We start from the raw sequence: 14,012 nt of genomic DNA, 5'->3' as shown, positions 1-14,012 counted from the left end.
GTTTTGCAATTGAAATCTTTACCGAATTTTGTCCATTTCCAATTTTCTAAATGTTCTGATTTTGAAAGACATTCACCTGTTTTCTTCCCTTTTTCTTGCATATTTAGAGTTGCAGTAGAGTCTTCAGTCTTTCCATACTGCAAGAACTCTGTGGTTGAGGCGAGGCTGTTTTGCCTTTCGGTGCACCAGATGACCACTTTAAGATGGTAACTACATTTCTGGTGGACCTTTGAGTAAACATGAGGGCCTACACAATGAATATACTCATCCACGGACTATTTTTCATGGATTTTGCATCTTCAATTCGTATTGAATGACATTCTTGAGTGCCAGGCTATCATCTGTCTGCAAATAATTAGTGACACATTTTCAGAAGGTACTTAGATGATAATCTGGTTGTGAGTGAATTTGCCTTTCAATGCTCTGTACTCACAACCTGAACAGGTTGCTAAGGGATGATTTGATGGAGCCCGCGGGTCTTTAGAATCTCTGATGAGATTATGCTCGCTTAATGACAAGGTTCCATTTTGGGGTGAAGTATGCATTACACGTTTTTAGGAACTATTTCAAAATTTTCAGAAATCTCTTTGGAGGATGTTACCTGAAATGCAGCACACACTGCACTCAGAAACTAATCTAGTGCTTCCATTGTCTGGTGTGCCAACATATAGGGAAATAGTGGCATAATGGCAGTGTCACTGGGCTAAGGATCCAGAACCCCAGGCTTACATTCTGGGTTCAAATCCCACTTGTCGCAAATGGTAGACTTTGAATTCAATTAAAAAAAAACTTGAATTAAATGATGACTGTGGATTGGTTGCTGTAAAAACCCAGCTGAGTTACTAATACCGTTTAGGGAAGGAAATCTGCTATCCTCATCTAGTCATAAAATGTGACTCCAGGTCAACAGCAATGCAGTTGACTCTTAACTAGCCTCTGGGCGATTAGAGATGCGCTTAAAATGCTGGCCTGGCCAATGATGCCCACATCCCATGAATGAAAACAAAACCCTGATGCTATTGTCTTTTCCACAATTCCCAATGCTGACCTGTCTAGGCCACTGAGGTTCTCGAACAGTTGTGGAAGGGGCAGCGGAGACAGTAAGGGCTGCAGATGCCAAAGTCAATAAATGTGGAGCTGGAAAAGCGTAGCCGGCTAGACACCATCCAAGGAGCAGGAAAGTCAACATTTCAGGACGAAACGCTTCTTCAGGACAGGAGGGGCAGTCACAGTTCAAACAATGCCATCAATGCTCCAGATTTTAAAGGCCGATTCAACAGTGTTTTTGGTCACTTTAACAGGTACTTTTAAAAACATATAATCTACACGTGAACTCTAAGCCTCTGGACACACTAGACAGGCAGACTGGAGCAAAAATAGGCAATTCAGCCCATCCAGTCTTCTCCACCAATTATCATTTGATCATGGCTGGTCAAAACAACTTCTTTGTCTTTTCCCTATAACTCTTGGTTTCCTTTTTGATTAAAAATCTGTCTCAACTGTGAATATACTTAATGTCCCATCCTCAACAGCCACCTGCAGAAAACAATTTCACAGATTTCCAACCCTCTGAGAGAAGAAATTCCTTCTCAACTGTATCTGAAATATGTAGCCCTTTGTTCTGAGATTATGTCCTGTGGTCCTAGACTGTTCCAAAAGAGGAAACAAGCTTTCCACATCTACTCTGTCAAAGCCTATAAGAGCTTCGTATATTTCAATAAGGTCATCTCGCCGTCGTCTAAACTGTAGTAAGTCGAAGCCCATCCTAATCAACCTCTCCTCAAAGATAGTCTGTCCAGACCTTGTTTCAGCCTGAAGAATCTTCTTTGGACTGTCTGCAATTGTAGCATATCTTTCCTAAGATAAGAGGATCAAACTATGTACAGCATTCCAACCGTGATCTGATTAGTGACTTACATAATTGCAACAAGACTTCCTTACTTTTATGCTGTATTCCATTTGCCTTCCCTACTACGCTGAAATTTGATGGTAGCTTTTTGTGATTCATGGATGAGGACTCCCAATCACTCAGTCCCATAGTTTTCTGCATTCTTTCTCCATTTACACAAGATTCAGTCTCTCTGCTCTTCTTGCCAAAGTGCTTAGTCTCACATTTTTTGACGTTATATTGCACCTAAAACTCACTTAATCAGCCTGCAGCCCTGTGCATACTCTTATTTTTGTGTCATGTGCAAACTTGGTGAAAGTACATTGACTTTCCTCATCCAATTGCATGTTGTAAATAACTGTGGCCCTAGCACTGGTCCCTGTGGCATTGGAGCCAGAGTAATTTGGTTGCTGTCGGTGTTAAGCACAGTTTCACAATACCCTGCTGAGCTGGAGTACTGCAGCGCCCGCTTCATTGTTTCCTGGCTGAAGTTTATTTGCTGACCGTCGTTGATGGTGAAGGTGGCAGTCTCAAAGGGGAACAGGCTGGGGTTTGGCATTCCTCCAGCCAACGAGATCATAGTTGGTGGGCTCCTCTCTAACAGCACCGCTGGAAACAAGCAAAAACAACAATTTAGATCAAGGGTGTCATTATTAAGACCAACTTTCATTTGCCATAGTAACCGCTGCTGGGGAGGAAAATAACACGAGAATGAAATTTTGGTTAAAGGGACACAGGGTGGCGTGAGAGAGCTCACAAAAGGAATTCTGAGTTCAGTTCTAGTATCCCCGCTCTAGGAAAGAATTTGTTAAACTTGAAACGAATCAGAAAAGATGTTGCCAGGGTTGGAAGGTTTGAGTTATAGGGAGAGGTTGAAGAGGCTGGGGCTATTTTCCCTGCAGCATCAGAGGCTGAGAGGTGACCTTATGGACATTTATAAAATCATGACGGGCATGGATGGAATAGGGTGAATAGCTGGGGTCTTAACTACGGGGCATAAGTACAAGGTGAGAGCGGAAAGATTTAAAATGGACCTGAGCGGCAACTTTTTCACACAGAGGGTGGTGTGTGTATGGAATGAGTTGCCAAGCAAAGTGGCGGAGGCTGATACAATGGCAACATTTAAAAGGCATCTGGATGGGTACATGAATAGGAAGGGTTTGGAGGAATATGGGCCAAATGTTGGCAAATGGGACTAGATTTATTTAGGGTATCTGGTTGGCGTGGACGAGATGTTCTGAAGGGTCTTTTTCTGTGCTGTACAGCTCTATGACTAAATGAAGAGATCACACATGCTACATCTGATGAAGGAGCAATGCTCTGAAAGCTTTGAATTTCAAATAAACCTGTTAGACTATAACCTGGTGCCATGTGACTTTTGACCTTGTCCAACCCAGTCCAACCTCCACATCATAAATGAAAAAGAGAGATAGGAAAATAGTATTGGCAAACGTAAGCAAGTACAGAAATAACATGATTGAGTGTGGATGGAGAAATGGTGCAGAGGACTTTAGATTTCTGGGGCAGTTTGAACCTGTACAGCAAGTATGTGTCTTATTAAAGCTTAGCAGAATTGAGACTAATATCATCACCAGTAGATTTGCTCATGCTGTTCAAAGGATTTAAACTAGCTTGTCAAGGGGATAATAACCAGAGATGAAACTCAGATAGGAAAAGGAACAAAGATGGTCCAAGGAAGTAGAAAATTTCGTGAACAAAATTGGAAGGAAGCAGAAATAAATGCCAATGTTAATTAGTCAAAAGGTGGAATAATGTTAAAAATGCACAGTTAAAGATACTATCTGAATGCATACAGCATTACAACAAGATAGGCGACAGTCTGAACAAATTTCCATCCATGGGATAACAAAGTGTGAGGCTGGATGAACACAGCACGCCATGCAGCATCTCAGGAGCACAAAAGCTGACGTTTCAGGCCTAGCATCTGCAGTTCCCATTATCTCTTTCTGTCAATGGGAATGTTTCTGCTGTCGTAACAAAAATGTGATTGAAGAGGAAACAAGGTTGTGATTTGAAATTCAAAGATATTTGACATTTGTTTGTTCATTCGTGGGTCATTTATTGCCTCGTTGGCCTTGAGAAGGTAGTGCTGAGCTATATTCTTGAATCGCTGTCTTACTGGATCGGTGGATGTGCGTGACTGGTTGGGGAGGGAATTCCAGGATTTTGACCCAGCCACACTGAAGAAACAGCAATAATGGTGATTTAGGAAGGTCGGGCAAAAAGGAAAAGAGTTGGGGCAATACTGTTAATAAAGGGATGGAAACACTACTGAGATTGTTAAGCTGAGGTAATAAACAGCAAAGAAATAATAGGAACTGCAGATGCTGAAGAATCCGAGAAAACAAAGTGTAGAGCTGCATAAACACAGCAAGCCAAGCAGCATCTTAGGAGCAGAAAAGCTGGTGTTTCGGGTCTAGAACTCGAAGGGTCTAGGCCCGAAACGTCAGCTTTTCTGCTCGTAAGATGCTGTTTGGCCTGCTGTGCTTATCGAGCTCCACACTTCGTTATCTCTAATAAACAGCAAAGGCAGCAAATAATGTCAAACACTTATGCAAGAAACCTGTTGGACCTCAGCTGGAGTATCGTGCAATTGTGGTTGCAACATTATAGGAAGAAAATGTTGATTTGTTGAAGAGAATGCAGAAGCGATTTACAAGAATGGTTCCAGGAATGCAAAACATCAATGATGAGGATAGATTGAAGAAGCTGGGACTGTTCTCCTTGGAGAAAGGAAGGGTGAGAGAAAATTTGATAGAGGCTTTCAAAATCATGAGCGGAGTGGACACACGAAATAGGGAGAAGCTGTTCCTCCTCATTAAAAAGAACAAAAACGAGAGGACATTGACATAAAGTGATGTGCAAACAAAGTAAGGGCGATGTCAGAAAAAAAACTTTTTCACACAGTGAGTGGTTAGGGCATGGAATGCACTGCCTCACTAGAATTGAGGTGGAGGTAGGTTCAGGTGAGGTGTTTAAGAGAGCAATTGGACAATTATTTGAATAGAAATGGTATTCAAAAGTATGGGGGCAGGGACCGTTAGGGGATTTACATTAGATAATGATGTTCATTTGAAGAGACAGTCAGACATAATTGGGTGAAGAGCCTTTTGCACTATAACAACCCTGTGGTTCTGTAAACATGAATAGGAGATGTTTCAGAATCGAACAAACAATAGTAGTAATGCAGAAAATCAGAGTTGAATGCAACATGGATAACACAGTAACCACAGATGAGTTCAAACTACATAAACTGGGTAATTCTAATGCTGTGACAGAACGAGTTTCCGAATGTGTATAACATGGTTATCAGGAGCAATGCTTTCAGGAGCCAACAAGGGAACAGGCTATTTTAGTACCACACAATGAGAAAAGGTCAGTTTAGTTAATAATAAATATTAATGCTTCATTAATAATAAAGATTGTTGTAAAAGTACTTTTAGGAATGAGTGGCCATAATATGTTGGCATTTTCAATTAAGCTTGGAAAATATGAAGAGCATTCCTAAACCAGAATCAGAAATCTAAGCAACGAAGAGCTATGAAGAGCAGGTTGGCATGGATGAATTAAGAAAATACATTAAAAGATGTCATGATAGAAACACAATGGCCACTGCTTAAAGAATTAATGCGTGGTTTACAGTGGACATACATTCCTTTAAAGCATAAAAATTCAACTAGAAAAGCTAGTCAACCATAGCTAACAAAGGAAGTCAAAGGTGGCTTGAAGGGAATGATGAAGATCTGAGACAAAGATCTTACTGATGATAGCATTCGACCAATGCGTAGACAGGAAGGATATCAATCAACTTCCAGTTGACTCCAGAACTTTTACGACAGCAATGGTTAAGAGGCATTTGGACAAACACATGAACATGGATAGACACACATGGACTCTGTGCAGGTAGATTAGTTTGGAATGGCAACATGGTCAGCACAGATATGGTGGGCCAAAGGGCCTGTTCCTGTCTTGTACTTTTCTATGCTTCCAGCTGGAATGGACACGAGGTAAAAACACTGCTGCTACAAGTCACCTGATTGTACAAGTCCATTCTCTCCATAGGTGAGGGAGAAATATGCTCAAAGATGCAATGACGACTGTTGAACTAACGATAACTAACGGAGTTCATTGACAATGAACAGTGAGAATCTAAATTCAGCACTGACCAGAACAAAAGCAGGTCGCCAACAGCTCCCCAAAAGTGGGAAAATAACGGTTTCCAGAAAGCGAATAACATGACTTTTAAAAATGTGGACTTGAAGAAAGGAGGGAGAGGGAACACCAATAAAATAGCCTGGTGTTCTCATAGCTACTGGTAGTTTCCAGCAATTTGTCATGTTGGGACAAACTTCTTCACCCAAAGGATTATGAATCTGGGGCATTCCCTGCCCAGTGAAGCAGTCGAGGCTACCTCATTGAAAGTTTTTAAGGCAAAGATTGACAAATTTTTGAACAGTAAAAGAATTAAGGGTTTTGCTGAGCAGGTGGGCAAGTGGAGCTGAGTCCACAAAAAGATCAGTCATGATCTTATTGAAAGGCTGGGCAGGTTCAAGGGGCCAAATGGCCTACTCCTGCTCCTATTTTTTGTGTTTTTATGTTGGCTACGTATAATAAAATCAATATTTTGTAGTATTAAAAAAATGGCATAGCTCAATTCTGCTCGACTTGCTAACAGCGGCATTCTTGAATGATTTACAAAAGATACGCTTCGCAGACAAAGACAGAGAGAGAGAGAGAGAGAGAGAGAGAGAGAGAGAGAGAGGGGCAGAGAGAAGAAGAGCGAGACACATCTGGGAACAGCTTGGGCTCTGTTGTAGAATAACTGAGCAGCTAAAAGGCCATGCTTGCAGAACCAGAAATAACCTGCCTCTTAAAATTTGCTGTTTCTCAGAATCTACCTGTTTCAGCAAACAATTATTCAACTACAGAAGCAATCACAGCTGCTTGATCTGACCTCAAGTGTTCAAGCACTCACTTAGGGCAGCACAGTGGCTCAGTGGTTAACACTACTGTCTCACAGCGCCAGGGACCTGGGTTCAATTCCACCCTCGGGCGACTGACTGTGTGGAGTTTGCACATTTTCCCTGGGTCTGCATGTTTCCTCTGAGTGCTCCGGTTTCCTCCCACAGTCCAAAGATGAGAAGGATAGTTGGATTGGCCATGCTAAATTGCCCGTAGTGTTCAGGGGTGTGTAGATGGGATGCTCTGAGGGTTGGTGTGGCCTGTTTCCACACTGTAGGGATTCTATGAGGTCTCAATTCTATGAAGAATCCCTACAATGGATGATGCAGGCCATTTAGCCCATTGAATTCATAGAGCATCCCACCCAGACCGACCCCTATCCCTGTAACCCTACGTTTCCCATGGCTTATCCATCTTGTCTAGACATCCCTTTGGGTAATTTAGCATGGCCAATCCACTTAACTTGCACATCTTTGGGCTGTAGGAGGAAATCAAAGCACCCGGTGAAAACCCACGCAAACGCCACACAGTCACTCGAGAGTGGAATCGAACCTAGGTCCCTGGTGCTGTGAGGCAGACGTGCTAGCCACTGCACCAACAGCGTGAGCAAAAACAAAAGGAACTTAATCAACTGGCTCCACAAAGACGTTACTCATTAAGTTACTTCTCATAAACTTTTACCCACAATAGTATAGAATCATGGGCTTTGTACAAAACCACAGCGTCTTCACTAGATTCTCTCACACGAGGTCCACAATGCAGTCAGGACAGGTGATTAAATCTCTGTGGATTTTGATACAAAATAGTTCAATATCGGCAATAACAGATTTGCAACTCTACTTACTCAGCTCTCTAATTGGTGAAGATTTTCGAGCTGCACTTATTGCATTGATATATCGGAAGTAATTCATGGTGCCTGCAATATAAAAATTATATATTTTTATTGTATAGGAATCATAGAACATAGAACATTACAGCGCAGTACAGGCACTTCGGCCCTCGATGTTGCGCCAACCTGTGAAACCAACCTGAAGCCCATCTAATCTACACTATTCCATTATCATCCAATGACCATTTAAATGCTTTTAAAGTCGGCGAGTCTACTACAGTTGCAGGCAGGGCATTCCAGGCCCTTACTACTCTCTAAGTAAAGAACCTACCTCTGTCATCTGTCCTATATCTATCACCCCTCAATTTAAAGCTATGTCCTCTCATGCTAGCCATCACCATCTGAGGAAAAAGGTTCGCACTGTCCACCTTACTTAATCCTCTTGTTTGTCTCTATTAAGTCACCTCTTAACCTTCTTCTCTCTATCAAAACAGCCTCAAGTCCCTCAGCCTTTCCTCATAAGACCTTCCCTCCATATCAGGCAACATCCTGGTAAATCTCCTCTGCACCCTTTCCAATGCTTCCACATCATTGCTATAATGCGGCAACCAGAACTGTGCGCAATGCTCCGAGTGCGGCCGCACCAGAGTTTTGTACAGCTGTAACATGACCTTGTGGCTCCGAAACTCAATCCCTCTACCAATAAAACCTAACATACTGTAAACCTTCCTAACAACTCTATCAACCTGGGTGGCAACTTTCAGGGATCTATGCACATGGAAAAAGAGATCTCTCTGCTCATCCACACTACCAAGACTCTTACCATTATCCCAGGATTCTCTATTTCTGTTACTCCTTCCAAAATGAATCACCTCACACTTTTCGGCATTAAACTCCATTTGCCACCTCTCAGTCCAGCTCTGCAGCTTATCTATGTCTCTCTGTAACCTGTAACATCCTTCTGCACAATCCACGACTCCACCGATTTTAGTGTTATCTGCAAATTTACTAACCCATCCTTCTATGCCCTCATCCAGGTCATTTATAAAAATGACAAACAGCGGTGGCCCCAAAACAGACCCTTGCGGTACACCACTAGTAACTGAACTCCAGGATGAACATTTCCCATTAACCACCAGTCTCTATCTTCTTACAGCTAGCCAAATAACAAAACAACTTAACTGATCTGATGAACACTGTATACGTCTGATGAAACTGTTTCTTTCCAAAGAAGCTGCCAGACCTGTTTCTCCAGCAATTTCAACCTGTTTTGTCTCTAATCTCCAATTCTTTGTTTTGTATTATTGTACACTTGTGCCACTCTCATTTTGTGAACATAGTCTTGATTTGCAAATCTAAAATGCTGCAGACTAAATATTTCATCTTTGAATATCATGCACTGCAGTAATTAATATTCAGTGTCATAAAGAATGACCAAGCCTGATGAAAGTTCTTGGCTTTGTCTTCTCCTCGACTGGTCTCTCTTGACACCAAACTCACGGAGGTGGACATAAAACTATACAACAAAACAACTGCTCTAGGAGCTTGCTATGTACAAATTGGTTGTCACGTTTCTTAAGAATTTGTGCAAGGCTCACTGGGCCCGAAACATTGGCTCTGATTTCTCTTCACAGATGCTGACAGGCCTGCTGAGCTTTTCCACTAACTTCTGTTTTTTGTGCCACATTTCTTAAAGCTCATTTCATTTCCCAGTAAAGGTCTTTCAGACATTCTGAGTCAAGGAAGGTGTCGAAAACATACTTTGCAATCACAAATGGGTCTGGAGTGTCACTGCTATGCATTTCTAACATTGTCCAAAGGACAGTCAAGATTTGACCATGACCAGACCAGGTAAGGATGGCAGTTTTCATTGCTGGTGATCTAGGTGGATTTTCAACAGAGTCATGGTCATCATTAAGCCCTTAAGTGCAGAATTTAACTGAATTCAACTTCCACTATCTGCCAGGGCAGGATTCAAACCTGTGGCCCCAGAACATTTCCTAAATCTCTTGATTAGGAGTCTAGTGATAATACCACAAGGCCATCACCCCTACTCAAACGTAAATATTCCTTGATATTAAAAGGCACCACCTCCTATCTGTTCAAACATTCCTTACCAAAACGATTTCTACATTTTCACTATTGTCAGGAGAAGCTTTTTTTTAAAAAAATGGAATCCCTTATTTATTTATTGTTAAAATTAATCCTAGGGTTTCACTTTAAGACCTTTTCATTTTACAATGTATAGTTAAAGTCACGTTGCGACATTACATTTTGTTCTCTGTGGAGAATGCAGCCCCAAGACTCTACCAAACAAAACCACATCACTTCAACATTTCGAAGCTCGTGATTAAATATGTCTCAAAAGAGCAGATCGGGTCCACAAATGTTAACATGTGTAGGTCACTTAAAAGTAAAGGAAGGAATGGGCAGCAGCAGATCTTCCCTGAGGCCGGCAGTTTATTTTTGACAGTAGCAGCTGTTGGAAAGAGCAACGAGTCAGCTGTAACAAAGCTTGAAATATCTCTTTTTTTTGCAGACAGACCAATCTGAGAACTGCAGAAATGTTTAAGTGACAAGGGAGGGAGCTAACCTCTGCACCCCAATGGGGAATAAATCACCCCCACCTCTCTCTTTCCCGGTAGAACAGCTGCTGCCACACTATCTGAAGCTGACATTTACTGGTGACTAGTTCCCTCTGCTTTCAATCATTGCCAGGCACCACGGGCACAGGCCACCCCGGAGGCAATCAGCGGGCGAAGGTTTTCAGGCCTCCCCCTTACAAGGAGATACCGAGATCTCACCGCATTGAGTTGCAATGCACTCAGACGAAGCCCCCGGACCCCCCGACCGGACCCCATTCCCTGAGCCTTTTACCGGGTCGTGACCGCGTCGCTGCTCGGGCGCTCAGTCTCGCCGCTTCCCTTCCGCAGGCTCCGCTCCAACAGCGCTGCAAGCGGCTGGCTGCTGCCTTCCAACCTGCTTTTGCAACATTTCGCGCTTGGCATTGGCACAAACTCTGGGGCGGGATGGATTGATGACTTTGCTTAGTGCGGGCAAGCAGTTGTTCAACAACATTGAGCATTGAAAACAAGATTTATTTGTGGGAGTCAGTGGCCAGATTCAACATTGTAGATAAACAAGAGGCTGGGAGAACACAGCAAGCCAGGCGGTGCCTGGAGGAAAGGAGCAGTCAACATTTCCGGTACTAAACGGTATCAAAGACAAAGTTGCTGGAAAAGCTCGGCAGGTCTCGCAGCATCCGTGAAGGAAGAGAAAAAAAACAAGAGTTAACGTTTCAGGTCCGGTGACCCTTCCAAAGAACGGGTGCTCAGCAGTTCACCCGTTCTGAGGAAGGGTCACCGGACCTGAGACGTTAAGTCTTATTTTTTTCTCTTCTTTCACGGATGCTGCGAGACCTGCCGAGCTTTTCCAGCAACTTTATTTTTGTTCCTGATTTACAATTCACAATTCTTTCGTTTCTTATTTCGAGCATTATCCTTCTACAGGACTGGGTGTGGGGGTAGGGGGAGCCGCAGATAAGGAGAGGGGAGTGGGGTGGAGGCAGAATGGTAGTGAAAGGTGGACACCGCGAATAGCTACGACCTGGTTGGTCGATGGGAGTGATGGATCCGTTTGGGGGCTGGAAGGGAAGATTAGAAGGTGGAATGGAAGGGAGGAGGTGGGACTGGAAGGGGAGGTGGGGATGGGTGGGTAGGTAATTTGAAATTGGAAAAGTCAGTGTTGGGTCCTCCAAGCTGTAGGATGCCCAGGCGGAAGATAAGGTGTTCTTCAAATTTGCGCTCTGAGTTGCTGCAGCATTGCTGAAGGTTGAAGACAGACATGTCGAAGGGGGAGTGGGGCAGCGAGTTGAAATGGGTGGTGACTAGGAGGTTAGATTGGCCGTTTCAGGCTAGGCAGAGGTGCTCGGTGAAACAGTCACCTAGTCTACATTTGGTCTGATCAACGTAGAGATGTCTACATTGCGCGCACCGGATGCAATAGACTAGGTTGGAGGAGATGCAGGTGAAGCTCTGTCTCTCCGGGAATGGTTGTTTAGGGCCCTGGGCAGAGGCGAGGGAGGTGGTGTGTAGGCAGGTATTGCATCGTTTATGGTTACAGGGGAAGGTACTGGGTGGGTTGGAGTGATTGGTGGAGGGTGTGACATGAACTAAGGAATGGCGAAGGGAATGGTCCTTGCCAAGTTTATTGATCATTCCTAACCACCAAAAAGCAGCCAAGAATGAAACACCTGTCTGGGGTCACATTAAGGCCAGACCGGGTGAGGATGGCAGATTTCCTTCCCTGAAGGACATTAGTTAACCAGGTGGACTTTTTCCCTGTCAATCAACAACAGTTGGATGGCTGTCATCTCTGAAATAACTGTGCAGAGGCTGGTATCCCATCACAAAGTCACTTTGTATCTGGCTGCACACAGCACAAGGGCAGCTCAGAGCCAGCCCCTAGACTAAGGAGACTTGTTGAATCTCCTGTTTATACCTGTCAGCCAGGGCTCTCTGATTGGCCCTGGTTAACAACGTCACTCAAGGATCTCGCTGTCAATGAGATCCACCTGGCCAACCACATTCCAATCACTACAGTTACATTCTTAGTTCCAGATTTTTTTTCATTGAATTCAAATTTATAGGCTATAGTGGGATTTGAATGAGGGTTCACCAGAATATGGCTTATACCTCTAAATGAATAAGTAATAGCGACAGGCCACCACCTCCTCTTTTATGAGATATGCCACCGATTTTTATGACAGCATCAGAATTGTCATTTGCTGTATTCCCAAACTGCGGGCAAGGCCTGCATTTATCGCCCACCCTGGACTGTATGGGGTGAGGGCAGAGCATGCCAGGAACAGTACCTGGGATGAGCAAGCAACTCCCATGGTGGCTTGCTGGAACCCAATCTTTAAGCTGTCCGCCTCAACCTGCATATTCCACATCGGCTTTATCAGCCACTTCGGAGCCCAAAAAAAACCCAGGTCTTGGGATGGAACGTTGCCCTTGATCCCAACAGACCTCTGAGCTTAATAAAGTGTGATGGGAACTGCAGATGCTCTGAGCCCGTTGCGCAGGAATCTGCTTATGAAGAGAAAGAAGAGTTTTGCTTAAAAATTGCCATTTGCCAGTAAACCTCCAAACCAGATGGAGCACCCATACCCAGCAGAAACAGCCTATAGCAGGTAGCTCTGGAGCCATCAGTCTACAATCTTTCGCTGCACCAAGTGCCTTTCCTATTGATCAGGTGGAGTGAATGAAATTGTCTGAAAACTGGAGCGTGGGAGGCTGGGGATCTCAGGAGGAAGGCAAAATAAGATTGTGAATGACTCCCCCTTGATTTTTGCTGTGCTCCATCATCATAAGGATCAGGATTTTTAAAAAATATCATTTATGGGATTTGAGTGTCTCTGGCTATGTCAGGATTTGTTGCCCATCCCACAGTTAAAAGTGAACCACATAGTTGTGCTTCTGGAGTGATATTTAGTCCAGACAAGGTAAAGGTGGTAGAATTCAGCACTTGAAAGTCCATCAGTGAACCAAATGGGTTTTTACAACAGTGACAGTTACATAGTTATCACTAGGCCAACTTTTCTCTGACTAAATTCAAATTACACCATCTGCCAGGGTTGGATCTGAAACCATTCTCCCACAACATTAGTTTGGAGTTCTGGACTGTCTGTTCAGTAACATTACCTCTACTCAACCACCTCCTCACATTTCAGGTTGTGGAGTCTCCACCTACTGTTTGATACTTAATTGTCTACCATTGTTCACCGCTGGTTATGGTAGGACTGCAGAGCTTAGATCTGACCTGTTGGTTGCAAAATCATTTAGTTCTATCTGTTGCATGCTGCTTAGGCTGTGTTGGAACTTGACTATGTTGGCGCCTCATCTTTAGGTATGCCTGGCATTGATCCAGCTATGTCCTCATGTGATCATTCCCCATCATGACCTTACCATTGAAGACCGAGAAATGGGCTGTGTTGCCCTTAAGCCTATTGTTGAGTATTTCGAAGTAAATAATGGGGGCAAGGAATTAAATGGTGAAAGACATGGTAGAGACAGGCAAGAGAACAAAATAGTGACCTGAAAAATGAGCATCGGGGATTGCAGAAAGTTACAGAGAATAAAATACTGGGAATACACCAACAATCAAGATGAGATGTTACAGAGGTTAAAAAAAAGCACTAAAGGCTTTATCTGGATGCATGTGGAAGAGTGAGCATAATTCCATTGAAGGGAAATCAAGTTTAGCCAATTTATAGGAATTGTTTGAAGGAATAACATCCACAGTGAATAG

General features: G+C 43.4%; 1 protein-coding gene across 4 annotated transcripts in view; it reads right to left on the bottom strand.

Moving 5' to 3' along the window:
• The window catches only part of aadat (aminoadipate aminotransferase), a 62,843-nt gene extending 51,983 nt beyond the window's left edge, over nucleotides 1-10,860 (bottom strand). For 2 of the 4 annotated variants that reach the window (XM_059645042.1, XM_059645041.1), the window contains exons 1-3: nucleotides 10,578-10,858; nucleotides 7,716-7,787; nucleotides 2,329-2,497 (exon numbers count right to left, since the gene is read on the bottom strand). In XM_059645042.1, coding sequence (XP_059501025.1) covers nucleotides 2,329-2,497; nucleotides 7,716-7,787; nucleotides 10,578-10,785 — 449 coding nt within the window. In that variant the 5' untranslated portion in view covers nucleotides 10,786-10,858. Of the gene's footprint in view, nucleotides 1-2,328; nucleotides 2,498-7,715; nucleotides 7,788-10,577 lie in introns of all 4 variants that reach the window. The other 2 variants (XR_009445644.1, XM_059645040.1) reach the window with 2 other exon arrangements.
• Between the last annotated feature and the right edge of the window lie 3,152 nt (nucleotides 10,861-14,012).

Source organism: Stegostoma tigrinum, chromosome 3, assembly GCF_030684315.1.
Source record: "Stegostoma tigrinum isolate sSteTig4 chromosome 3, sSteTig4.hap1, whole genome shotgun sequence".
NCBI lineage: Eukaryota > Metazoa > Chordata > Chondrichthyes > Orectolobiformes > Stegostomatidae > Stegostoma > Stegostoma tigrinum.
Note: the sequence above shows the minus strand (reverse complement) of the source record. Positions and strands in the feature narration are given on the sequence as shown.